Source organism: Vulpes vulpes, chromosome 10 (genome assembly GCF_048418805.1).
Source record: "Vulpes vulpes isolate BD-2025 chromosome 10, VulVul3, whole genome shotgun sequence".
Classification (NCBI taxonomy): Eukaryota; Metazoa; Chordata; class Mammalia; order Carnivora; family Canidae; genus Vulpes; species Vulpes vulpes.
The window spans coordinates 7,232,233-7,259,910 of record NC_132789.1 but is presented as its reverse complement, the minus strand read 5'-3'; the positions used below and the strand labels follow the sequence as shown (position 1 = coordinate 7,259,910).

The window sequence follows — 27,678 nt, the reverse complement described above, 5'->3', positions numbered from 1 at the left end:
ATCAGGGAGCTGCGCACAGCCCAGCCCAGTCAGGGCACTGGCAACCCTGCCTGCCCTCCACCCATTTCACCGCCATAGCCCATAGGGTTCTAAGAATGCCTGCAAAGCTCCTCAGATGGGCTGATCAAGTGGTACACACTAGGGAATTTTTCATGCCACTTCTTGTCTTGCTTTTCTAAACACTGCAAGTGGGATACAGTCCAAATCCTTTTCTAACAGGCTCACATTGAGAGGAGCCCCATCCTACTCTGAGTCGCAGGCTAGAAGAACCCCTGTACAAAGGACTTTCACTTATGATTGTCCAACTACAGCAAGGTCTGTTATCTTAACAACCATGTTTGTGTGAGCATGCATGCATAGAGAACCAAGAGCTTCTGAGTGCTTGATTCTAATTTATAGAGTTTAGTAGTTTAGAGATGCACTATACAGTTACCTTCCCAACGAGCCCACTTCCAATTTCAACTCCAAATGTGATGCAAAAAGAGCCAGTTAGCATTTCAGCAAATAAAGAATATACACTTTCCCAAATGTAACAATGTAGGAAAAGCACAAACTTTTATGCTGCTTCTGATTATTTTTGCTTTTTGTTGTAGTTTGTGATTAAAGACTGGGTTTTTTTGTGTTTTTTTTTCGACCTTTAAAATAGCAGGGAGTGTGGACGTCAACCCTTTTTATCAACATCATCATCCAGAAGCAAATGGCTCCTTAATTTAATCAGGGTCTGTTATTATCAAATCATTGCCCCTGCCACAGCCCTGCTGAAAACAGGAGCAGAACATTATCAAGCTGCTCAGGAAGCCAGTAAGTAGTAATTGCCCCCCCAGAGAATTGGTCATCCAAAGGGCTTCTGTGTCCTGGCTGGTCACAGGAAAGAAAGTATGGCTAAGATTTATACCTCACCCCACACCAGAGCAACAGATGAAGAAGAGAGGCTATGAAAGTAGACTCAGTTCTGTCTGCTTTCACTTCCATGTCCTTCAAATGGATGTCTCAGAGCAGTCAGGTACTCCAGCCTCTGCAGACTCTGGTCACCACACAGTAACTGAAGCTAAGAAACATTATGTGGCTTAAAATCCAGCTGCGTTCATTTAGATACAGGCGCAACTGAGAAAGCTTACATTACTGCCTTTTTCTTAGATTGCTGGGGCTGACCAAAAGGCATCCTCTATTTTCTGTAGCAGGTCATTAAACCTATGACCGCATATAATACATCTGGCTTTAGACATAACTCAGTCTCTCTACATGATGCTGCATTTCTATGCCTTGCCATTTTTTACCAGGATCCCTCTTCCTATCTGCTTTAGACACTCAGTTCATTTTTTTTTAAAGTATTTCTTCTTGAATTTCTGCTGAATACAAACACTTCCTCCTAGTGACAGGCCAATCTGTAATGTACAACTGAGAACAAGAGACAGACCAGCATGTCATGATTAATTGTAATCCATTTCTAGTGAGGGCAGAGCTATAGTGGCCAATCCCTTCCCAGTGCTCTTCAAGAATTAAATGTTCTTTATCCCTTCTTTCTTTTTTTTTTTTTTTTTTTTTATATCCCTCCTTTCAACCATTACAAACACACCACATTTTGTTGTGCTTTCCACATACTATGTTTACAAATTGAAGGTTTGTGGCAACCTTGCAATGAACAAGTCTGTTAGCGCCATCTTTCCAACAGCATCTGCTTAATTTGTGTCTGTCCCATTTTGGTAATTCTCATCTCTCAAACTTTTCCATTATTATTATATTCATTATGGTGATCTGTGGTCAGTGATTATAACTCCCTGAAAGCTCAGGTGATGGGTAACATTTTTTACCAATATTCTTTAATTAAGGGATACACGTTTTTTAAAAGACACAATGTTACTGCATACTTGAGAGATTACAGGTTAGTATAAACAATTTTTATATGCACTGGAAAACCAAAAAATCCATTTGACTCACTCTATTGCCACATTCACGTTATTGTGGTGGTCTCGAACCAAAGCCACAGTATCTCTCGGTATGCCTGTATTCTCTTGTTCTACAGTTACACTGCAATTCAAATACTTCTCTGTTGGCTAAAATTCAGAAGTGTATAGTAAGACACAGAACAGTGCCTAGGTATGCTTCTTTATCTATACAGACTTCTTTTTTAGGAGTTGCTGGCATGGTAGAACTGTCTACCTAACTAAACAGAAGTCCAGACGTGCTGTAAACAATCTGCCCTCTCCAGGAGTAAATGTATCATTCACATACCCTTTCTCAGTAAGGGCATACTCCTTTGAGACAAAGGCTGTTTCAAGTATTAAGTGAACTTACACAAAGGTGTGTCATATATAATTATCCACCACTTTCTATTTGCATATAAATGGAGCAATTGATGTTTTTAAGTCTTCTGCTAAATGCATTTTAGGAGCTGACCTAACTATGCTCTGGGCAAGCAAGTATAGAGTCACGAGTGAATGCAGACACATGAGACACAACTGAGTATCTGTTCATAGGACAAAAACCCCAGCCAAGGAGACCTGACCAGACTTGTATTGAATCCCATGAGCCAAAGACATTGAGGAACAAGGTGGATTTCATTCACTTAGGCGGCTGAAGCTGACAACAGCTGGGAATGGAAGGTATAATCTCCCTGGAATAACAAGTATTTGAAAAAGGATTTTCTAAAACAGGACTAGTTTTTTAAAGACCATTTTCCAAATACTGAATGTCAAGGCCAAATTGAATGCATGAGAGGGAGATCTTTTTAATATAACCTCTTCTCCTCATTCTTAAAGAGAACTTTTTTTTTTAAATAGAATTTCTCTTTCACTCATAGCACGCAGTGTGCTACCAGAATCTCACAAAACAAAAGGAGAAAAAAACATGTGTGGTTAATGATAAACAATAGAAGCCACAACTGAGGAGGGACAATGACCTTGATCCCCCAACTGAGGGGAGACTTGGGCATGGGGTATGAAATCACCAATTTGGTCCCCTTCTTGGATTTAACTTCCAAATGTTGGGATGGAGCAGGAGGAAGGCAGGGAGCACACACGGGTTTCTAGCCTCTCCACTAACACCTTGCTCTTCTGCCCCACAGGCTAGCAGTCTCATGCAGGCTAGCAGTGACCACTGGACTCCAGGATCATCGATGAGCTGTACAAGAGGAGGCTGAGGTCACTGGACCAGGGACTGAAACGGAGCTGTTTGTTTTCAAGTAAAACAAATGCAAGAGGCTGAATGTGGCGTGGCTGCAGAGAAGTACATGCGGCAGTTACCGTGGAGGTAGTGCTGCCAAAAGAAGCAAGACTTACTACTGCTCATGGTGGGACCAGCTGGTACTGGTGCCCACAATGGGTGGGGAAGAAAAACCCAAGCCTCAGTGGAGATATCTACCACAGAAATGTCATGGAGTGAACAACATGTGTGCTAAGAAAGTGTCTTTGAATAGTGTCTAAGCAAATTCTCAGGACACTGCTTCCCAATCCTTGAATTCTTCAATGTAAAAAGCTCTTGAGAAATATGAGACCCACAGAAATTAAGCTACTCAGACAGATGATACACTCTGATTTGGAGAAAGATGTCCCTCCACACCTCTTGCTCTATAGAAGCAGAGAAATAGAAAGCAGAAGGAATCAACACTTGCCTTAGTGATCACATAAGACAGAGGCTGACGACACCAAATATAATGGACCATACTCTGCAGGGAAAAGAAATCCTGACTCAATGATAAGACCAGCTCTTGCCCCAACACCTAGCCACTGCACATGGCATGATGTGCCTTCAAGAAAGCACTGTTTATCAGGGGTGAGACTTTCCACTTCTCATTTGTACCCACCAGTCCCTGCCTTCTTATTTTTAAAACTGGCCCCATTTATGCAGCTGTATAAAATTATCCATCCCCACCATCCTTAGTGCATTTCCAGAGGTCTCTAAGGAAAATCCTGAGCTTAGAACATTAACAACTTGGTGTAAGCCAGGTGGATTCTCTTCTTTTTTTTTTTCTTCAAGAATTTGGAAAAACAAAAAGAGCACAAAGGAGAAAACAGTGTAACTGAAGAAGCTGACCCTCGAAATAAGTTCTGTATTGTTAGTTATTTTTCAATGTTTCACTTCCTTTTGGCAGCTTCTCCAAAGGAGCAGTTTCTTTTGCAGTTCACTCAAGTCGACTTTGATCACCCTAGAAAGGTTTTTCCATTAGAGATTCTATCCAGCTGGACCCATTCATTAGTTTAGTGGTGGCAATCACATATTCTGTACCTCCATCTTCCAGCTGGGAGAGAAATCGCAGGGCAGCAATTTCAGCAAAGGTTACACCCCCGAGGAAAAATATCAGAGTGACTCGGTTTTCTCCTGGCTGACCTAAAATTGAAACATTTCAGAATTGAGAATTTATTATGGGTGCCTCTCTTTCCACATTAAAAAAAAAAAACTGCATTACAGGGGCGCCTGGGAGGCTGTTGGATGAGCGTCCAACTCTCGGTTTCAGCTCAGGTCATGATCTTAGGGTGGAGGGACTGAGCCCCACACTGGGCTCCACACTCAGTGCAGAGTCTCTCTGCCCCTCCTACCTCTCTCTCTCTCTCTCCCTCTCTCTCTAAAAATAAACAAATCTTTAAAAAAAAAAAAACCCTGCATCATTGGGGTGCCTGGGTGGCTCAGTTGGTTAAAGTACCTGCCTTCAGCTCCGGTCATGATCTCAGGATCCTGGGATGGAGCCCCAAGTCAGAAGAGAGTCTCAGCAGGGGGTATGCCTGAAATTCTCTTTCCTTCTGCCCCTACTTTTGCTCACCCTCCTTCTCTCTCTAAAGTAAATAAATCTTAAAACAACAACAAAATGGCATCATATATAAGGAAAAAAAGTTAATGGTGTCTTGGTACAGATAGTTCATTTGAAACTCAACAACATGATTTTGAATTCAATGATTTTTCTAACTACTGAGACCCTAAACTCAGAGGTTGAAAGCTGCTGCTCCTGAGGGAATGATGGGTTCTAGTGCTTACACTATACGTTAGCAACTAACAAGAGAGGTATACTGGACTGACTCCTGAGTGCCTTACAAACGTACTTCACAAAGCAACTCCTGATCCATGAAAACCACACCAACAGTAGGTAATCAATCATGTGTGGACAAAAGCCACAGACTCACGTTTTTTTTGCAGTCCTGTGGGCAATGGTTGCCGTTCTTCAAAGTGGGGCCCTGGGAGTATGCGGAGAACTTCCTCGATACTGCGCCAGCCGGGCCTCGAGAGGAGCTGGGCCAGTCGCACACTGAGAGGGGCATAACCACTGTACACGTACGATATGTCCGTGGGATTCTGTTGATTGATTAAAGGGGAAAAAGCCTGTTGATATGGAGACTTTTAGAGCCACTGGACAGTGGCTTTTGGGTAACCCAAAATTATGTAATTTGGCTTTGAAGGCAGAAAGACAAACTCTGGCCACATCCTGCTCCAATTCATGCCAGCTGGGCCTGATTCTTAGCTGCCAGAGGGTCACTTTCAACTCGGATCTTGAAAAAACCACTCAAAGTATCTCCAGGCACTGACCAGGAAACACCATTACTTGCTTTGCCAACAAATTTCTCGGAGGGCAATGTGGCACTCTCTAGCTAATTAACAATGAGCATATCACTCGAATCCGGCCATTCTACTTCCAGGCATTTATCCTACAGAGGGGCTTGTGTGCCAGAATAGACCAAAACACACATGTATTAACTGCAACACTGTGTGTACTCACAAAAGACTGGAAACAACCTGAATTTCTATCAAGAGAAATCTGTTAAATCATAAATTGAGATTTATCTCCAAAACCACTATGCAGCAATTAAAAACTTACAAAAAAGAAGGAGGTGGATCACAGAAGGATCTTCAGGATACAGTGTGAAATGGTGGTTGGGGTGGGGAGAGACAGGGCGGAACAGTGAGGGCAGTGGAACTAATATATGTTGTATACTGTACAACATAGAAAGTAAGAGTATCTCTATTCCCCTCAGGGAAAGATAATTCAATTTTGCCACTGGTAGAGGAGACTTTTTAATTACTAGCTTTTGTTGCAGGAGGCTGCCTGATAAATTTCCTACGGAAGTCCAAAAAAAAAAAAAAAAAATAGAGAAAGAAATTTAGAAAAACTGGAATCAACAATAAATGTAAAGCAAAGTGCCTTCTACTTTGGAGGCCAATGGTAAAAAAAATATGCATTATTTATTTATGTGAAAATGTCTGTAGATACATAGACTCTTCCTGGAAGGATAAAAAACTGGTTACAGTGGTACCTTCTAAGGGAAAACGAGGGAGAGATGTGGAGGGAACCTGACTTTTCACTGTTTGCCTTATTTCTGTACCGGCTGACATTTCTACTACATGTGCTGGACATCTTCCAGATCCTTCCACACATTCACCCCCACCCCTAACCCCCATGCTCTGTGTCCAGGAGGCAAACCTGTAGGCTCTGCGCCGATGTGCTCCCACACCCTCTTTGGGTCCGGCCAATGGAAGGCACCAGACAGCACCTGGGGAGTGTTCGTTCCTGCCCCGGCTTCCTGTCTGTGATACCACTGGATGCTGGCCGTGTCCTTCGTCTTGTAAGGTGGTCTCTCCACACTGCTCTCTCCTCCAGGTTCTGGAACAGGTTTCTGCAACCGTTCCCTCTCCTTGCCCTCAGGCCCAGGCTGGTAAGGATTCCCCACTGCAAGCCTTTCACCAGCTCCCCCATCTTATGAAACTCTCCTCAAACTACCCAGTGTCAGAGCACCCTCTGTTCCCTGCTGGGATTCTGAAAGATATAATATATGAATGCACTACTTTCTCAAAAAAATTAGGAAACAGCTTCTAGAAAGGGCAGCATGGATGTATAAATCAAGTAGCCTATGTGGTCATGATAAACCACTAACCGGTAGGGAAAGTGAGTTGAAGTGGAGGGGTGTGTCTCACCTGTTCATTCACATCATCCATCCAGAGGCGTAGCGTCTTCCGGATTGTTGGGTAATTGTTTCTGCCTCCTGTCTGTGGTTTCAGCAGGCCAGCCTTCTCTAAGTTGTATAATGTCAATATGTGCTCATAGCCATATGTCTGCAAGACAAGTTGTTTGGCATTGATGTCATATCAGGAAAACGGTTTCTGCCACTTTCTAAAAAAGAGAACTTCCAACAAATTAATTTAGTTTGTACCCTAGAGTGCTCGCTTCAGCAGCACATATACTAAAATTAGTTTATACCCTAGGGCACGTTACCAAAGTCCACGTAATGACTGTCTATGGGCACAGGGGCAGTGAGGAGGATGACACCTGCTTGCCTGTTACAATTAATCCATTTCACTGCTTCAAAGAGGGATTTAAAGTTTTTACTTTAAAGTCAGAATTTATGGACCTAATTTAGGTGAGCATCAAATAAATTAATATATATTTTATATGGGATATAATTAGATTTTTTTTTTTTTTTTAAAAGAATGAGGCAGGGCAGCCCGGGTGGCTCAGTGGTTTAGTGCCGCCTTCGGCCCAGGGCGTGATCCTGGGGACCCCGGATCGAGTCCCACATCAGGCTCCCTGCATGGGGCCTGCTTCTCCCTCAGCCTGTGTCTCTGCCTCTCTGCGTGTCTCTCATGAATAAATAAATAAAATCTTAAAAAAAAAAAAAAAGGAATGAGGCAGAGGCAGATCTACACATCTTGATAAGAAAGATCTGGATATATTCTTTTTTTAAAATTAATTTATTTGATAGAGAGAGACAGTGTGAGCAGGAGGGGCAGAAGGAGAAGGAGAGAGAATCTCAAGCAGACTCCTCACTGAGTGTAGAGCTCCAAATCAGGCTCAATCTCATGACCCTGAGATCATGACCTAAGCTGAAACCAAGAGTTGGATACTCGACACACTGCACCACCCAGGCACCCCTTAAGGACAAAAAATATAATAGCAGAATACTATGTACAGTCCCAATTTTATTTGTTTAAAAAAATGGTTAATAATAATAGTGATAGCCAACACTTACATAACACTTTCTGGGGGGGGCGGGCAGTGTTCTCTTGTGAACACATCACAATCACTCAGTCTCTTTATTATAACCTGAGAGCTGGGTGGTATTACTATCCCCATTTTATAGAGAAGCTTAAATCACTTGCCCAAGGTCATGTGGGTACTTAGTAACAGAGCTGGGACATGGATGCAGCCAGGCTCACCACAGAGTCTGTGTTCATAAATATTGTTTGTATATAAACACAAACAAGGGAGTCTGGGAACACACAAACCAAACTATTGCCATTGGTCCTATTTGTGGAGGGAGATGGGGGTGTGAGTGAGGTGCAGGAATGATCACACGTTACTCCGGATCACATGTTGCTTCACATGTTGCTCCAGACACTTCACCTTATTTGAATTTTATATAATGAGAATGCATGTGTTATCTATGTAATTTTTTAAAAAACAAAACAAAATATCCCCCCAAAATTGAGCATTTAGTTTTAACCATAATGTACTTGACTGTGGCTGGTAATAGCAAATAAATACTACCCGAGACATTTTCAAACAAAGAGGAGAATTTTTAAAATAATTGTGGCCTTTTGTTAATTATGAAGTAAAACAGGCTTGATGTAAGTACGTTTGCTACGGAATTGTTATCAGAAAATTTGCAAAAAGGTCCCTTCCTCCATCAAATGCAATCTGGTTAAGAGTGGGCACCAGACCCCAGTTCTCTGGGCTCTGGCACTGGCTTTGCCATTTACTAGCGGGGTGACCTTGGGCAAGCTACAAAACTACCTTGTGCCTCAGATTTTTCATCCATGAAGTAGGGATGTTTACAGCATCTAACTCACAGAGCGGCACTGAGGATTAAACAATTGAATACAATAAAGCTCTTTCACTAGAGCCTGGCCCATGGTAAATGCTCAATAAACATTAGCTGTTATTATTATGCTAACACAGTAAATAGTGATCCGTACCAAGGACAACCCCATCAAGGTGTCAAAAAAATTTAAAAGATGTGAAAACAATATACCAAAATAGGAGCTTTAAGCAGTATTTTTTTTTTAATGTTTTTTCCCTTGATACATTAATAATATGAAATCTACTGACCTGGAGAATTTCTCTTTTATAATAATCCAGAACCTTTTGTTTGAGCCCACTATTGCACACGGACTGGAGGCAAACCAGTCTTAACACCTTGATCAGTGGGTGCTTCTGGGCAATACAGTCTTCGATGTAACTGTTGACCTGGAAACAAAATACCTAGGTATGTATCCCAGCATCCAGTTTGGGGGGCCTAATGAACTTGGTATTTACAATGATTTTTCAAAGTGGAATACACTCTGAGGCAATGCAGCTGCCTGTCTGAACACAGCACACAGCCTTCTGAGAGGCTGTGGAATGTCTGGAGTGTGTGTGACCTGAGTCTGTCTCAGGAAGAGAAGCGATTTATTGACCACAATGTAACAGGAGCTTTTTTAGAAAATAGAGAATCTTCCAGAAATGCAATAATTTTAAATTTATTAATAGAAGTGGATATTTAAAGGAATTATATGGGCAACCGCCTCAGAAGGCAAATATCTACTATTGGTCTTAAAAATGGATTTCAGGGCTGGGTCTTCATCACTCCATGTACTGCAGAAAGCACCACACAGAGCAATGTTAAATATCCATGACTTGGTGAAATCTATACTTCCACTTGCACTTGCTCTTAAAAATTCCTTGGCAGAGCATGAGAATCAAAACAGTTGCTTTTCTAGCTATAATCTTACATTTGATAAATCACCAATGACTTGTTAATTTTACTGTTCACATACCTTATCAGTGTCTACTCCAGACATAAACTCCTGCTCCACTGTTAGTTTATCAAAGAAGTCTTCAGAAGCTAAAATGTAATTAGCAAATTTGCAACTTAGAAATTAAATAAATGTTGATTTATTTCAACAGTGTGCTTTTCTACACAGAATTAAGAAACAAGATGTGCAAAAAAAGAAAGCAAAAGGTTCAAACTGTCATCTGAAAACAATCTTCTAAAAACATGGAAAACCCTACAACCCCATGCTCCTAAATTACATCGACATGTAGTTGACCACTGTACTCCTTTGCTGTCCTTACGACTCAATACAGATCCCAAGAATTCTGCCTCGGTCACAGGGAAAGCTAATCTCCCTAGCACTTCACTCTCATCATCAAATTGAACCCAGTTTTAACTGCTTTGTAGTAACATGAAAATAAAGGGCTGATTTTCCAACACCACGTTTTACTGCAGTTTCAAAGTAGGCTTCATAATCTACAGCACCCACATTTTATGAATAAACTCGTCTTCGGCTTAATATACATCTTCTGAGCTCTTTCAAAATACTCAATGTATGATCTCTCTACCAATTCTGCAGGAGATTTCCAAGGGAAAGACAAAAACAAAAGCAGAAACATCACAATGCTTTGATTAAATAACCCTTAACAAGAGAAAAACCTAGACTTAAAAAAGAGCCTCATTACAGTAGCAAACTTACAGAAGTTTTTCTTCTCTTATCACTACAAATATTTTATTTTAGGATTAAATAAATAATGGGGAAAATGAGTTAACAACAAATGAAACACATTTAACTTTCAACATATATACACTTAACACTGAGAATAACATACAATATTCAAATAGAACTGCCTTTCCCAAGGAGGTATCATGGTGCCCGTGACCCTGCTGTTAGACATTGTGTATGCAAGTCGGCCTGATGAAAATCATCACTCCAAAGGATACTCACTGGTAACATCCTTGATTAACTCAGCAATTGAGGTGTGGTTTGCAAGTGAGCCTCTTGCTGCCTGCATGTGGGGCAGCTGGGAAACAAACTGCTTGATCTCCCCAACTGTCTTAGCATTGTGCCTTTCCTGAAATGGATAAAATGGCAAATGCATCATTATTTTGCTTTTAAAGGTATTTATTTATTTATTTGTTTGTTTGTTTCTGAGAGACAAGTGGGGAAGGAGCAGAGCAAGAGGAACAAGGAAACTCCACGCTGAGCATAGAGCCCAACATGGGGATTGATTCCACTACCCCAAGATCATGACCTGAGCCATAATCAAGGGTCAGATGTTAACAAACTGAGCCACCCAGGTGCCCCAAGATATTTTATTTGTAAGTGTTCTGTTCTGTTGCTCAGAGATGTTTACTTTACAATCAGTGGGAAAGAAAGAACAGAATACAAATAAATCAGGCCAAAACCAGCTCTGATGTTACAAAAAAAAGAGAAAAGATGAGTCCACAGTGCCTGATTACTGTGTCAGTAGTTCTTCAAAGAGCAAACTTGTGGGGTTTTCTCCTACTATGCTGGGGCTCATATAATGATTGGTATCTGTGGGCATCTGAGTATTTGCGGGTGCACTATTAGGTTACCCACAAACTTCTGAAGAAAAAACAAAAACATTATGTTAAGAGGGGAATGTAAAGAGCAAAAAGTGTCCTCTGTAATTAAAAAAAAAAAAAAAAAAAAGCATTCTTACTGCTGAATCTCAATCTTGAAGACTGTCCATGAACAAAGTGAACCTTGCTTAGTGATGGGAATATTTTTTGCTAAATTTAGCCATGTAAATCAAATGTGAAATGTGAAAGTCAATTAATGAATATAATCCTTTAGAAAGATGAAATCTAGAAATACATACTCGGTGAAAAATTAGTTTTCAAAACTCCTCCCAGTTTTACATTTCCAAAGTCTAAATATTCAGAGCTTATCCTCTTACTGAATTTCTATGTTTCCAAAATGAGCTCACCCAAGAGTAAATGAGTGACCAGGCAAGAGGAGGCAGGAAGGTGATAATGAAGTGCCTGTCTCACTGTCACCCACCACCTCTGCAGGGCTCCTCTGCTGCTGGCATGCTGGCTAAACTTAGAGCTCTCACCACAAACCCGCAAGTTCTATTCTAGAAGATCTTTTATTTATGGTACACCCGGCTTCCTCTTGAGTGAAGTAGGAAATTATGAAAAAGACAAAGGTAAAACAAATATTTATGACAAAAGCCTGCAACCACTGTTCCCGCCACCCCACAAAGAAGGAGCAAACTAAACACCTTCTATCATGGGTTGGGGACCAGGTTCCAAAAGAAACCCTAGGGACCCCCAGTTCCTTGGGAGAGAAACGTGCACCTGCACTGAAGCCCGGTTTCTGGCTGTACCTCTGCAGGCTCTTCCTCTCCTCGTGGGATGGGCAGTCTTGCCCGTGACCAAGAGCAGCAGCAAGACAGCCACACTGCCTCACCTCAAATGCTGCAGAGATCACCTTCGCTCTCTTGCTAAGCACAGAGCCCACTGCGTTGAAGTTTTTGTCGCGGATCTCAGCATAGAGCTCCTCTGCGGAATTCAGCTGAAGTTTCTTTGCTTCTGTGGGCAGATCCTTCCCACCATCACCCTGTTTCTTTGGTGCAAATTTCTCCGGAGGTAACTTCACATAACCTGAGCGGCAGCGGAAGGGAACAAGCACCTGTGTGTGTTCACTGGATGAACAGATCCAGCACCCAGGCACAAAACAAGGTTTTCCAACCCAGGAGAGAAGTAAGCCAGCTTTAGGAAACAATAGCAGAGAGCACTGAGGTTTTGAGTTTTCCACGATCAGAGTACACTTTGATCATAAATAAGTAAATTGGTTTATTATTAAACATTTCTAAGATGTGAAATGCTGACAGAAATAAACAAGCATCGGGGCACCTGGCTGGCTCAGTGGTTGAGTGCCTGCTTTTGGCTCAGGTCATAACTCTGGGGTCCTGGGATGGAGTCCCACACTGGGCTGGGAGACTGATTCTCCCTCTATGTCTCTGCCTCTCTCTGTGTCTCTCTCGTGAATAAATAAATAATTTTTTAAAAGATTTTATTTATTCATGAGAAACACACACAGAGAGAGAGAGAGAGAGGGAGAGGGAGAGAGAGATTGGCAGACACACAGGCAGAGGGAGAAGCAGGCTCCATGCAGGGAGCCCAACATGGGACTTGATTCCGGGACCCCAGCATCATTCCCTGGGCTAAAGGCGGTGCTAAACCACTGGGCCACCCAGGCTGCCCAATAAGTAATTTTTTTAAAAAAGAGAAATAAACAAGCATCACGTGGGCCCAAATCAAACAAACAGGTTTGTGACCTTTGACCGAATAATCTATTACACCTAAATGCTAGCATCCCCAGTCTTCCATCTGGTGTCCCAACCTCAAGAGTCAGCCCTTCCCCAGATGCGCCCACTACAATCTCTACTGTAGCATCCCTGCTTCTATGATGTGTGGCGTGCCCCTTGCCACGCCCCCTCCACACCTACCCCTCCCCAAATGCAAGGCAAATGCCACCTCTCCAACAAGCTTTCCCAAACAACTGCCAGCCATGATGGTCTGCATTCTCCAAACTGCAGTGTCACCTTTATCTAACCCAGGGCCATTTGTCTTCATGAAGACAAGCACAGTTCTGCAAACTAAGCATCCACCAGCCTTTGTGGGACAGACAATAGCAGTTTTGCTGGGACTTCGTCTAATCCAGAGTCTGAAAGCCAAAAGTCAGTATTTTTCTTTTCTTTTTTAAAGATTTTATTTATTTATTCATGAGAGACACACAGAGAGAGGCAGAGACACAAGCAGAGGGAGAAGGAGGCTCCATGCAGGAAGCCTGATGTGGAACTCGTTCCCAGGACTCCGGAATCGGGCCCTGGGTCAAAGGCAGATGCTCAACCACTCAGCTACCTAGGGACCACTCTGTATTTTTATTTTCTCAAATATCCTCTGATTTATGTCCAAAGAAAGCACTTCCTCAAAAAAAAAAAACAACTTTTGGATATTTTTATCTGATGACCTTTCAGTCAACACAGATGCCACTTTACTTACTGTTCTGAATGCCATAGATTTCATCAATGAGTCCTTCATATGTAAGCTGAGTAGCAAGAGGAGTTAATAAATCCACATTTCGATCGAGCAACAAGAGATTATCAAAAACAGGAAATATTGAATTTTGGCTTCCTGTAAACTCTCTCTTCATCCTGATCATCATATTGGCCACTTGCTGGAAACAAAACATGGGATCATGTGGGATGTTTCTGGGAATTAGCAGATTTTAATATGTAGCTAAAAACAGAAAGACAATCAAAAAAAGTAAAAAAAAAAAAAAAAGAGAGAGAGAAAGAGAAAAGAAAAAGAAAAGAAAAACTATAGAAGAGTGAGATTGATCAAAAATAAACAGAGAAAAGCATCTGCTGTAGGCCACCCACTCCAACATGCACATGTGCACCGACGGCAGCCACTACTCAGTGAGGCACAAACTCAGATGCCGTCTATTCCCGTTATTCACTGGACTCCTGTAAAGTCGCCATGAACACTGACTCAGCAAGTACTGAGCCACTGCTCCATGGGAAAATGCAAGGTGAGGCTCCTTCAAGCCTCTCGTCACATTTTTATCAACTAATGAATGTGTAACCTTGTTTTATGTGGTTTCTATCTAAAGACACTTTATTTAGTATATATTGTTGATTCACCAACAAAGAACTCATAGTCAACAGTGCTATCGCTCAACGCCTGAGGGCATTAGCCAACAAAGGTATTCTCTTGGTAAGGCACACCCCAACCTTCCTGAGCTCAGGGACACTGGGCAGTGCCTCAGGACTACCTCGGGGCTGTGTTAAATAGTGAAATCACCAAAAAAAGTGCAAAAATGCAAAAAATGTGGTCTTTAGTGCATGGGACTATATAGTGGTAAAAAGGACACCTGTTTATAGCCTGAGAGCCAAAACAAGGCAGAGCTTCACTTTACTGGACATCAGCTGGGTACATGCACATTGGACAACTCAAATGTCTTTGCCACTCTTGACATGTTCGCAAAACATTGTGAATATCAATTTTGGGGTTACAAGTACGTTTCAGTAATTAGGTAAATTCATAAATCAATAGGACTGTATTTATCTGTAAATAGCTTCCTACTGTTCCCCTTTTGGGTACCAGGGCACCCCTTTCATTACCCCAGAAACATGTGCCATTTCTTACCCTGGCACACTCTCCTTTCCCAAAGATTTGGGGGATTGTTCCATACAGAGCCTGCAGGGTCATCAGCCCCTTAGCTGCATGGTAGAGGCTCGTCTGGTCACTCTCCAGGTAGCACTCCTGCGAGGAGAAAGGGTGGTTACTGTTAGCCACAGTGACTGGCTGCTCGCTGGGTGCCTGCCTCTGTCTGGCACTGGGACTTTCCTCATATTTTCCACTTTGCCTGGAAAGCTAGAGACTCAAGACCGTTTGGTCAAGCTGCTGTTGGACAGTCTAGAACACAAGACCAACGGCTTTGCTACTGGGATGCAGCTCTGGAAGCAACCAGCAGAACCTTCTGGAAGAAAAGTGTTCACCAAGCAAGCCAATTCTTATTTATCAACTCTTAGGTAAACTGATTAACAAAGACTGACAATGAGAACGGATTCTCTCACTTACTGTGGGGAGTGCAGACTTTGATGTGACATTTAGGGAAGGCCACATGCTAATATCCACAAAGAAACATATTCTTTGACCCCGAAAGGGCCAGAGGACCACACAACAAAATACTTAGCAGTTTTGACAAACATGAAATTTTCATATATGCTGACAACAAAGGTCCTAAGTATCCTGAGAAGTAAAAAGAAGTAGCTGAGCAATCTTCAAAGTATGATCTCATTTTTAGAAAATACATTTTACTTTATAAAATATATAAGATATATTTTGTAAAGGCCAACAAAGTACACACAAAACCAGTTGGGAAGTAAGAGGGGAAGTGCTCGGTTTTAACACTGACAGGCAAGAACACAGCTGTTGCCTCAGGATGCCTTGATCTGAGCCCCTCTGTGCCACTTCCCTAGCTGCTCCCTAAGACCAGTTAGAGAACCTCTGTGCCTCAATTGACTCTTCTGTAGAAGGGAGTACATTCCACATAGTGTAACAAGTAACCAAAGAAAATGTACATAAAACATTAAATCCCAGACTTGAAGCACACAGTAAGTGCTTAATAAATATTAGCTTTTATTATGTGGAATTGTTTGGATTGCTTTCAAAATCATCTGCTCATAAAGTCAAATGGTATATGAGGCACTTCAGTGGCTCAATTGTTTAAGCATCGATCCTTGATTTCGGTTCCAGCCATAATCTCAGGGTCATGTGATCAAGCTCTGAGTCGGGCTCCATGCTGGGAATGGAGCCCGCCTAAGATTCTGTCTCCCTTTGCCCCTCCCTCTCTAAAAAGAAATAAGTCAAAATGGTACACTGCACCAGACACCTGCCCCCTACCCACCCACCAAACATGGATCTAGCCTCCAAAGCCACGAGGGAAAGGACACAACAGGAATCACAGAAGACAGAGTAGAGAATTCAGACACTCCACCCTCAGGAGGAAGGAGGACTGTCTCCTGAAAACACTGTGAGGAGCGAGCGTCTAGTTACCACTGGAAGCACTGTCGGATGATGGCTCTTTTAAGGCCGGGGTATTTTAACATTTCACTACATACGAAAGGCAAAAATAAAAGAATGTCTGAAGACACACTTCCTGGCAAAGTTACTTAAAATTCCTGATTGGAGTAGAACTAAGATAAAAATTCAAGAAAGAAAACAGTAGGGAACATCTCTCAAAATAGTATTCATATTACTTTTTAAAAAAGATTTTATTTTTAAAAGATTTTATTTATTTATTTAAGAGAGAGAGAGAGATAATGCAAGCAGGAGGGAGGGGGGTAGAGGGAGAAGGAGAAACAGACTCCTCCCTGAGCAGGGAGTCCAACGTGGGGCTCTGAGGTCATGACCTAAGCCGAAGGCAGATGCTTAACCAACTGAGCTGCCCAGGAGCCCCTTTAAAATTTTATTTTTAAGTAATCTGTTAATACCCAACATGGGACTCAAATCCACAACCCCGTGATCAAAAGTTGCATGCTCTACACACTAAGCCAGCCAGGTGCCCCAGCATTCATATTATTTTAATTTACAAAGCTGTATTACTACAGAGGGAGTGAGCATGGGGGGAGGGGCAGAGGGAGAGAGAGAATCTCCAGCCTCACGTGAAAATCGGTTTCATGACCCAGAGATCATGACCTAAGCCAAATCCAAGAGTTGGGTGCTTGGGATGCCTGGGTGGCTCAGTGGTTGAGCATCTGTCTTTGGCTCAGGTCATGATCCCAGGGTCCTGGAATTGATTTATGCAGCGGGCTCCCCTCAGAAGCCTGCTCTTCCCTCTTTCTCTGTATCTCTCATGAATAACTAAATAAAATCTTAAAAAGAAAAAAAAAAAGGGTTGGATGCTTAACCAGTAGAGCCACCCAGGTGCCCCGGCATTCCTTTTATAAGTCTATCTTTCAAAAAAGATTTAAAAGTTAACAACAGGTATAAATTTTGAATTTTCTGCTCTACTATAATTGTTGGTACAGTGATTATTTGTATTACTATCCCAACTCTATTGTACGCCTGTGGAATTTCAAGCCAGAGGGACATTTTGAGAGGGACAAATGCTAGTACTGTTAACATTTAAATATACATATTTTTTGACCTCCAAATCCCACATCCCCACACAACAGAAGAGCCCACAGTTTTTACAAAGGAGATACTCATATACACTGATTTTTATGTGTACCTATGAAGGCCATGATACATAAAGCACTGTTAATGAGTGTTCAACGGGCTGAACTCTCATTCTCACATTTTGTATAGAACAATGACAGAGAAGATCATAAGTACATCCCCAATGCACAGAAAGATTTACAATGTGCCTTCTGATGCCAAAAATCACTAAGTTATGTTCATTGTTTAAAGTCAAACACATATGTAAAATTACATCAACTTCATCAGAAATTGGGGTTGAATTTAGCATTAGGTAGAGCTCTCAGCTTTACCATCCAGGCAAAATCTTTGATTTCTTTTTTTTTTAATTTTTTAAAAATATTTTATTTATTCATGAGAGACACAGAGAGAGAAAGAGAGAGAGAGAGAGAGAGAGAAAGGCAGAGTCACAGGCAGAGGGAGAAGAAGGCTCCATGCAGGGAGCCCGACGTGGGACTCAATCTCGGGTCTCCAGGATCATGCCCTGGGCTGAAGGCGGCGTTAAACCGCTGAGCCACCAGGGTTGCCCAAAAATCTTTGATTTCTAAACAGAATCTGAAATGAACGTACAAAACCAAGAGCTTGGGACACTTAGGTGGCTCAGCAGTTGAGCATCTGCCTTTGGCTCATAGTGTGATCCCAGGGTCTGGGATCAAGTTCCACATTGGGCTCCTTGCAGACAGCCTGCTTCTCCCTCTATGTCTCTGCCTCTGTCTCTCTCTCTCTCCCTGTGTCTCTCATCAATAAATAAATAAAACCTTTAAAAAAAAAAACCCAAAAACAAAAAACCAAGAGCTTGAAATTCCCAACAGAAAATAATCCTGTCCCTTTTCGCAAATCATCAGAAAAACAAACAGGAGATCTCTCCTCTGGAGGTTTTGTCATGCAGGGGCAAGTTTTCCTCAGCTGCTACCAATTCGCATTAATTACAGAAATGTGAATTAATTACCTGAGGGTATACCCAGTATAGATCAATGATGAAACAGATACAGCAAAATGGTAATTCCAGAATTTAGATGATGGGTATATGGGTGTTCCCTGTTAAATCCTTTCTTTTTTAAAAAAAAACTTTTACTTATTTATTTGAGAAAGAGGACACTCATGAGTCCAAGCACGCACACGCACGTGTGGATGGAGTAGCAGAGGAAGAGGGAGAAGCCAACTCTCCACTGAGGAGGGAGCCCGATGAGGGACTCAATCTCAGGACCCCAGGATCATAACCTGAGCTGAAGGCAGACACTTTACCAACTGAGCCACCTAGGCACCCCTACACTTGTTACACTCTTAACTTTTGTGTATGTCTGAAATTTTTCATTTAAAATGCTGTGGAGGGAGGGGGCATCTGTACCATCTTTGGATGAGATTTAGTATAAGCAAACCAGTAGGGAAAATGGTGGAAAAGAGCCAAGAAGTTCTTTTGGTTATTCGAATAAATGTTGCCACTGAGATCTACTGCCTCGAATTCACTCTTATAAGGTGGTGATCACTGGAACAATATACTGGGGAGGAAAAAGTTTCAGAGGTTTTTGTACAACTTTTGAGAGGTTCTCAAAAGTTCTAGTCTCCATCACAAACCCATGAATCAACGAAAGAAATATGGACAGATATGACTGTGCTGAAAAGCACACATGGCAAAAACTACCATAAACAAAGTCAAAAGACAAATGTCAAAGGTGAGTAAAGAATAGTCTACAGTTACAGGGCCCACATGCAGAGCGACCTGTGTACAGGGTTATTCACTGTAGCACTGCCTCCAACAGGACAAGATGAGAAACGGTGATATGTCCTGTAGAAGGGGACTGGTTTAATATATCATGCTACCTCCAAAGAGTGGAACACTATGCAGTTTCAAAGAAAAATATAGTATATGCCACCATTTGCATAGAAATGGGGAGGATATTTTATATACACTATAAGCTGTAGCTACATAAAGCATCTCTGAGAGAAAAAAAAAAGAATTAGTAATAGTGATTGCTTCAGGGAGGGTACTGGCAATTTGAGCACTGGGAGGCTTACCTTTCACTCTGTACCCTTTCCGATTCAAAGAAATTTATCATTCTGCAAGAATAACGTTTTCAAAACACTTCCAAGTTATTTTATTAAAGGTAAAGTAATATCCTAATGAGAGAAAGTGTTCTTTGAAATAAAGATGGTAAATAAAGCAGATACACAAAATTACATTTGCAAGAAAACTCTCAGATCTGGAGAACACAGGCATAAACATTCTCTATATACATATGTTGAAAATAGGCAGTGGAGAAAACCAGTGCAATAACAACTTGGTACCCATCTGGAAAAAATTAAATGAGCCTCTACCTCACACCATACACTCCACACAAAAACATAATTCAAGCTAGATTAAAGACCTGACCTTCTTTTCCATTAAAAGCAAAACTTCAAGACTTTCAAAGGAAAATATAAGATTTCCTATGTCTTCAGGGTGCAAAAGGATTTATTAAAACTCAAAAAACATAAGCTCAAAGAATAAAAGTAATATATTTAACTACTTTAACTGGGAAAACTCATACCCTTCAGGGTCAAAGTTTACTACAAAGCCACAGGAATCAAGAGAGCATGGTACTGGTGTAGGAACAGACATACTGATTAATGGACTAGAATTGAGATGCCAGAAATAGACACATTTACAGACAACTAATTTTCAACAAGGGCAATTCAACAAGGAAATTCAACAAGGAAAATACCACCTTCCAGTGAACAGTGCTGGAACAAATGGACAGCCAAAGGCAAATGAATGAAGCTGGGTCCCCACTTCCCATCAGATAAAAATGAACCTAAAATAGGTCAAAGACCTGAAGTAAGACTGAAATCATAAAATTCTTTGAAGAAAACAGAGGGGTCAATTCATTACTCAAGCTTAGGCAATTCTTGGATGAGACACCAAAAGCATAAATGACAAGAGGGAAAAACAGATAAACCGAACTTCAAAATGAAAAATTTTGTGTTGAAAATACAATTTTTTTATGTTGGAGGATACCACTTTTACTAAGTGCAAAAACTCAAGAATGGGAGAAAATACTTGCAAATCATGTAACTGACTAAAGGACCTGCATCCAGAACATTCCAGAACGTTCCAGAATTCTAGCAACTCTCTCTCTCTCTCTCTCTTTTTTTTAAAAAATAGATTTTATTTACTTGATTCATGAGACACACAGAGAGAGGCAGACAGGCAGAGGGAGAAGCAGGCTCCCTGCAAGGAGTCCCATGCAGGACTGGATCCCAGACCCCAGGATCACGCCCTGAGTCGAAGGCAGATGCTCAACCACTGAGCCACCCAGGCGTGCCTTTTACAACTCTTCTAATGAAAGATAAGCTATCCCAATTTAAAAAAATGCACCACAGATTGAATAGACATTTCCTTAAAGGAAGACCTATAAATGGCCAAGAAGCACAGGAGAAGGTGATCAACATCATTATTCACTATGGAAATGCAAAACAAAACCCCAATGAGATGATGCTTCACACTCACTGGGATGGTAAAGCCTCAAAAAGACAGATAGCAACGTGTTGGTGAGAATGTAAGACTGGAACCCTCATCTACCTCTCATGGGAGCAGAAAATGTTACAGTCACTGTGGAAAGCCTGGCAACTCCTCCTAACGTTAAGCACAGTTCTACCATATGACCCAGCAATTCTACTTCTAGGTATATGTAAAAGAAATGAAAACCCACATACGTACAAGACCTTGTATGGAAAAAAAAAAAAAAAAAAAAAAAAAGGGATCCCTGGGTGGCGCAGCAGTTTGGCGCCTGCTTTTGGCCCAGGGCGCGATCCTGAAGACCCGGGATCGAATCCCACATTGGGCTCCCGGTGCATGGAGCTGCTTCTCCCTCTGCCTGTGTCTCTGCCTCTCTCTCTCTCTCTCTCTCTGTAACTATCATAAATAAATAAAAATTTATTTAAAAAAAAAAAAGACCTTGTATGCATGTTCACAACATCATGAGAGATGGCAAGTGAGAAATCGTCACCTGTCTGCTAGAGATGAATGATACACAAAATGTGGGACATCATTATGACAGAACCCTATTTAGCAATAAAAAGGAATGAAGTGGGCAGCCCCCGTGGCGCAGCGGTTTAGCGCCATCTGCAGCCTAGGGCGTGATCCTGGAGACCCTGGATCGAGTCCCACGTCAGGCTCTCTGCATGGTGCCTGCTTCTCCCTCTGCCTGTGTCTCTGCCTCTCTCTCTCTCTCTCTCTGTGTCTCTATGAATAAAAAAAATTTAAAAATCTTTTTTAAAAAAAGGAATGAAGTACTGACACCTGCTACAAGGTGGATGAGCCTCGAGAACATGATGCTAAGACAGAGGCCAGACACAAAGGACCGCATGTTATATGGACCACATGCTATATGGTTTCATTGATAAATTTCCAGAACAGGCAAATCCATACAGATGGCAAGAGACTAATGACTGTCAGTAGCTGCGGAGAGAGGGAAGAAGGCTGACTGCTAATGGGCAGAGGGTTTCTTTCTGGGATGATGAACACGTTCCACAATTGGATGGTGGTGACGGTTGTACAACTCTGTGGCTATACTGGAAACTATGAGACTACACACTCTAAAGGGGTAAATTTTATGGCACGTGAATTATGTCTCAATGTTACTCAATATTACTAAAAAAATAAAACACTTTATAATGGGAAATGTCTAGGTGATACAAAATATTATAATTAAATGAGATACCACAGACTGGGAGCACATACTTGCAGCTTCTATAACCCATACTGATTACTGTCCAGAATATATAAAGAATTCCTTAAAGAAAAAAAAAAAGGCAACAAAAATGAACAAGCAATTTGCTGAAGAGAAAAATCTTAAATGTCAATAAACATATGGAGAAAGGCTCAGCTTCACAGTAACCACAAAAATGCAAATTAAAACAGTATCACTGCTATTGTCATGCTCATAAATACGACCAAAATTAAAGTCTGACGTTAGAAAGGAAAATGTAAAGCTTACTTTGAATGCACCCTCCGATTCCATGGATAAAAGATCCCCATCAAATGGAATGAGGTCGAGGCTGTACTCCTCCCTATGAATAAAGGATCCCAGAACACCCAGATCCTTTAACCGCTGTTCACATAGTAAACTACGTCTTGGCACAAACAAAATGTGGAAATCTCTTGTTGGGCCACGTCGGTCTTCACTGCAAAAGAAATAACACTTGTTAGCTTAGGAGTGCCTTGGAGTGGTAGGCTATTTCACTCATTTTATTTCCAGAGCCTAGCCCAATGCCTGGTACCCAGCAGGCGCTAAATAAATGCTGGTTGGATAAACATACACATATTGATTTTTAGATTCATATTGTTAGACAGGGGACGCCTGGGAGGCTCAGTGGTTGAGCATCTGCTTTCTGCTCAGGACATGATCTGGAGTTTTGGGATCGAGTCCCGCATCCGGCTCCTATGTGGAGCCTGCTTCTCTTCCCTCTGCCTGTGTCTCTGCCTCTCTCTGTGTCACTCATGAATAAATAAATAAAATCTTAAAAACAACAACAACAACAAAAAAACCAAATTGTTAGACAGTTGCTCCCTTTTTTTTTTCCCTGACAGGAAAGAGATATTGACCCACAGCCACTGTTTTCTGATGCATTTTCTAGCTTTCTCTTAAACCATTTATGAGGCATTCAAGCTCTCAGGTTTATTGAAACAGGATATCTGTGTCTTACTGAAAACAAATGGTTCTTTAACCCAACCAATGACACGATTTTATGGAAAATGAAAGATCACTCCCAAAATAGCCCATATGCTTTTAAGATTTCAAGGGCCACATCAATCAACTGTACCACAGAGTGTGGATGGGGCTCTATAGATTGGATACTACATTAAATTTTAATCAGCTCATACTTATTTTGCTTATGAAATTCAAGCACATTATATAGAGTGTATTGAAAAATAACCATTAGAGGTTTTGGCTTTTTTAATCAGAGTCCTTTCTACTGATATAGGTGCAAATTTTTAGCTACCCTGAATATGGGGTTATATGCTGATCCCTTTCTCCAACTGTCTGCACAACTTCATGACTTTCCCATTCGCCCTCTTATGTTCTTTCCCATCCACCCTGTTTTTGGAACACTACCTCCCAATGCACTGGCAAGATGAGGAGGCTGCAATAAGGCACTCAGTACATTAAAACCATGAGAAGAACCAACCTCTCTTGGACTAAATGTAAGCTCTAAATGTACCTGAGCACATTTTCAGCAATTATATCCATTAGTTCTAGCCTGGGTCTGACAAAAAAAATAATATTCTTGACATCAGCTGCAGGCAAACGACTTCCCTTAAGTGTGAACATTTTTTCCACTTCATGTTCCTAGGAAAACACATACACAAAAGGTTAAAAAAAAAACCCCGAATTTCACCTATCACAGCCAAATGACATTAATACTAGATTAGCAAAGTTGAATCTCCCCAAAGCCATATGCATAAAGGACAAAGTTTCAGTATTAAGTCATTGCTACTGCATCTGTCATTGCTATTGCATCTGAATTCAAATGGCTCTCACACAATGAACTATCAGTGACACTATGTAAGGGTCACATGATACAATGCTAATAATTTTCCTAGAATTAGCAGCAGTATAAAATCACAGGCCAGGGACACCTGGTTGGCTCAGCGGTTGAGCAACTGCCTTCGGCTCAGGTCATGATCCCGGGATCCCGGGATCAAGTTCCACATCGGGCTCCCTGCAGGGAGCCTGCTTCTCCACCTATGTCTCTGACTCTCTCTGTGTGTATTTCATGAATAAATAAAAATCACAGGTCAATGGACCACTGTATAAAGAATGTTAGGCATGCACTATCAGTGTTTATAAAGACCAAAGAGCTCTGTAAGCCAATTACTCAGAGAAAATGTAAAATCCTATCATTTGCTAAAGTACAGAATTATTAATCCCTGAACAAAACTCAAATAGCTCATTTACCTTCAGTAGCGAATACTGTGCAATAAGGCCAAAGGGTCCTGTGAGGTACTCATCCCAAACTATTGCCTGTAGGGGGGCAGAAACATTTTCTTGTTATGGTTAAGATCAGGAATTTCAACAACACCCAGAGAAAACAGCAGTCATGTCTAGTAGGAATACTCGCTTCAAACTCTGAATTAAAAAAAATTTTAATGATTGGCTCTAACCACATTCATATCCTACAGATCTAAAGAAAACCAAGCGTCTGGACAAGTGATGCTACTGTTTTTTTGTTTTATTTCTTAAAGAGTAATTAATTTGAGAGCGAGAGAGCGAGAGAGACAGAGTATAGGGGGAGAGGGAAGGGCAGATGGAGGAGAGAAAGAATCTCAAGCAGACTCCCTGCTGAGTGCAGAGCCCAGTTCAGAGTCTGATCCCACCACCCTGAGATCATGACCTGAGCCAAAATCAAGAGTCTGGGGCTTAACTGACTGAGCCACCCACCCAGGCACCTCCTTCTTCCCTTTTGTTAACTGAAATTTTTACTGAGATAAGTGTAGATTAACATTTATTTGTAAGAAACAATACAGAGAGCCCCTGTATGCTCTGCCCAGTCTCCCCTGATGGTAACGTTTTGCTAAACCAGACATCCAGGATATAACATCCTGGATATAACATCCAGGATACTGACATTGATTCAATCCATGATCTTAACTCAGATTTCAGCATCATTTCTTGAGCCTCAATTGGGCACCTAGGACTTAGCCTGCTTCTTTTTCTCTCAGTAGCTGTTAGTACCCAATCTAATCTCTTGGGGTTCTATTCTTCCTAAGACTGGCTGCTGAGATTCCCCAATTCTCCTTCTCTTTTTGGAGTTGTACTGCCAGTTCTCAAGGGGGACCGATAAATCCTAACAGGAGGGGACAAAGGTGACATCCTATCAAGTCCCTGATCTACAATTCCTCACTCAGTTGTGAGCTGGGTGATGGTAAACGTCTAACAGGAGAAACAATCCTCAGAAAGGTCACGTTAAACTCTCAAATAACTATAACTTCTTTCATAATCCGTGTGAGCAGCAGGTTGTTAAGACATCGGTGCTTCAGACACTTTTGGATGGTTCGATATGCAACGACACGCACGATCGCTGTAATGCATGGACACTGAACCACCCACACCCTTGGGCCGGGCCCGCCTCACTCGTCCCGATCTCAGGGGCACCAGATCTGCCCCTCTGGACCTGAAAGGCACCTGACACAGCTGGGACACGAGGGGCTGCGATACCACAGTGGCTTACTCTGCTGCAACAAAACAATCGCGATGCCACGCTGACTCCGGACTGGGTGCCCCGGGACCCACCGGCAGGCCCCTCTCCCGTCTCCCTGGGCCCTCCTGCTCCCCTCCTCGGAAGCCCCAGGGACCTCGTACTCCTGGAGCTCAGGCGGTCGGGCACCGGATTAGGACGGGCCGGACTGGGGATAACACTGTCGCCACCTCCCATTCCTCACCTTGCTACCCGCGCACTTGTCCAGGAACTCGCGCAGCTCGCGACGCACCGCCTCGCGCAGCACGTTCAGGTTCACTCGTCCGTAGGACAAGTGGGCCGCCATCTTGCCCCACCGCCCCCTTTCCTGGCCAACAGACGTGGTCACGTGACGGCGCAGTCACGTGACGTGGGCGGCTGACCGCACGCAAATCCGGAAGCTGAGAAGGGTCCACGCCTGCTATCTTTTCAGGCCCTAGTGCCCGACGCTCCCCAAGACCCCCGGCGTATCCGGACCCTGCCTCGGTCCAGGAGTCACTGGGCTCTGTGAGTTGACCTAGAGACGGGGACTGAACCCTACTCGTTCCCTTTCTTCTTAGCAGCAGGCGTACCCACTGTCATGCAGATCTTTCGTAGCAATCAGAAAACCCTTCGCTTTGCTCTTTGAGTTTGTAGGCTAAAATTTACAAAAAAGGAGAGTAGCTGGGACGCCTGCGTGGCTCAGCGGTTTAGCGCCGCTTTCAGCCCAGGGCGTGTTCCTGGAGAGCCGGGATCGAGTCCCACGTTGGGCTCCCTGCATGGAGCCTGCTTCTCCCTCTGCCTGTGTCTCTGCCTCTCATAAATAAATAAAATCTTAAAAAAAAAAAAAAAGAGTAGCTGAAGGAACCTGTCACGTGATGGGTCTTTTTGGCTCTTCCTGATAAACTTCAACTGCGTGCTGTTTCACACAAATACTATCCCACGGGGAATCCAGTTCTCCCGGCATCAGTAAAATTAGTATGTTACCTTGTGAGTTGTGAGGATGAAGAAGATGGAATTTACATCATGTTTCATATTAAAAGTTTAGAAGGGTGTCCGAATTTAATTGCTTAATCACTATTGTTTTAGGATATGAGCATTTCAATACTTCGAGCGTGGAAATGGACTATTTGGGATGCGAAAGGCTTGAAAATGTTGGGTCTTCGAATGGGTGACCTTCAATCCTTTATATACACGGTATATTATGAAGAAAGAGCTCACTAGGGCAGCCCCGGTGGCTCAGCGGTGTAGCGGCGCCTTTAGCCCAGGGTGTGATCCTGGAGACCCGGGATCGAGTCCCACATCGGGTTCCCAGCATGGAGCCTGCTTCTCCCTCTGTCCATGTCTCTGCCTCTCTCTCTCTCTGTGTGTGCCTCTCATGAATAAATAAATAAAATCTTTTTTTTTTTTTTTTTTTTAAGAGCTCACTAAACAATTACCATGAAGTCTGAATAAGCAAAGAGGAGAATTTGGGGATGATGAAGAGCAATCAATCATACAGACACTTGCACTTTCGAGTCCATGATTCCATAAAAGCCATTTAGATTTTTAAATATCTTGTTTCCCATGCCTGCTAGGAAGTGAGGCCCCAGCTCGCATCTGCCACCACCGCTGCTTCCTAACTTACTGCCCAGGCAGTGCCTGCCACGCACCCTGCTGATGTTCACCACTTGGCGGCTGAGCCCTTAGCCTCGCTGTAGAGATTTCTGTCGCCCTGGATAGAGTTTATTTTTGTGATGGCTAAGATATTGCTGAAATAAACTAGGGTTTCAATTCAATCAATAAACTTGTTTCCACCCATGCAGACTGTTCCATGCTCTATTTCTCAACCCAGTTTCTACAATGGTTCTCAACGTTATCACAGATTGTCACATGTGCAGGCTTTTTGTCCAACTGGAAATGTATTATTTTAGCACCATCTGTGAGAATACATGTTGAGCTCAGCAAGCCTTATCATGAACCGGTAAATGAGGCCACAACTTAAGTATGAGGTGAAATCCCAAGCATG

At 42.3% G+C, this 27,678-nt stretch overlaps 1 protein-coding gene and 1 long non-coding RNA gene across 2 annotated transcripts; one reads left to right on the top strand and one right to left on the bottom strand.

The window, feature by feature from the left end:
- Window positions 1-375: 375 nt before the first annotated feature.
- Window positions 376-26,058, bottom strand: VPS33A (VPS33A core subunit of CORVET and HOPS complexes). Its single transcript, XM_026018893.2, has 13 exons — window positions 25,897-26,058; window positions 24,413-24,478; window positions 23,676-23,803; window positions 22,451-22,637; window positions 14,919-15,035; window positions 13,770-13,944; window positions 12,172-12,365; window positions 10,681-10,807; window positions 9,736-9,803; window positions 9,029-9,166; window positions 6,898-7,035; window positions 5,115-5,283; window positions 376-4,326 (listed from the first exon to the last, which is right to left on the bottom strand). The coding sequence occupies exons 1-13, from the start codon at window positions 25,996-25,998 to the stop codon at window positions 4,145-4,147; spliced, it is 1,791 nt and encodes a 596-aa protein (XP_025874678.1). The 5' UTR covers window positions 25,999-26,058; the 3' UTR covers window positions 376-4,144.
- Window positions 26,059-26,080: 22 nt separating this feature from the next.
- Window positions 26,081-27,472, top strand: LOC140594136 (uncharacterized). Its single transcript, XR_011994632.1, has 2 exons — window positions 26,081-26,198; window positions 27,092-27,472. It is a non-coding gene; the product is annotated as an uncharacterized lncRNA (long non-coding RNA).
- The last annotated feature ends 206 nt before the right edge of the window (window positions 27,473-27,678 follow it).

Excerpts from the sequence above, each read along its gene's own strand:
- VPS33A (XM_026018893.2), bottom strand. The coding sequence starts at position 25,998 with ATGGCGGCCCACTTGTCCTACGGACGAGTGAACCTGAACGTGCTGCGC. Across the intron at positions 15,036-22,450 it reads AATCGGAGGGTGCATTCAAA|GAGTGCTACCTGGAGAGTGA; the intron begins GTAAGCTTTACA and ends TTCTCCTCGCAG. Across the intron at positions 10,808-12,171 it reads TGATCTCTGCAGCATTTGAG|GAAAGGCACAATGCTAAGAC; the intron begins GTGAGGCAGTGT and ends TATCCATTTCAG.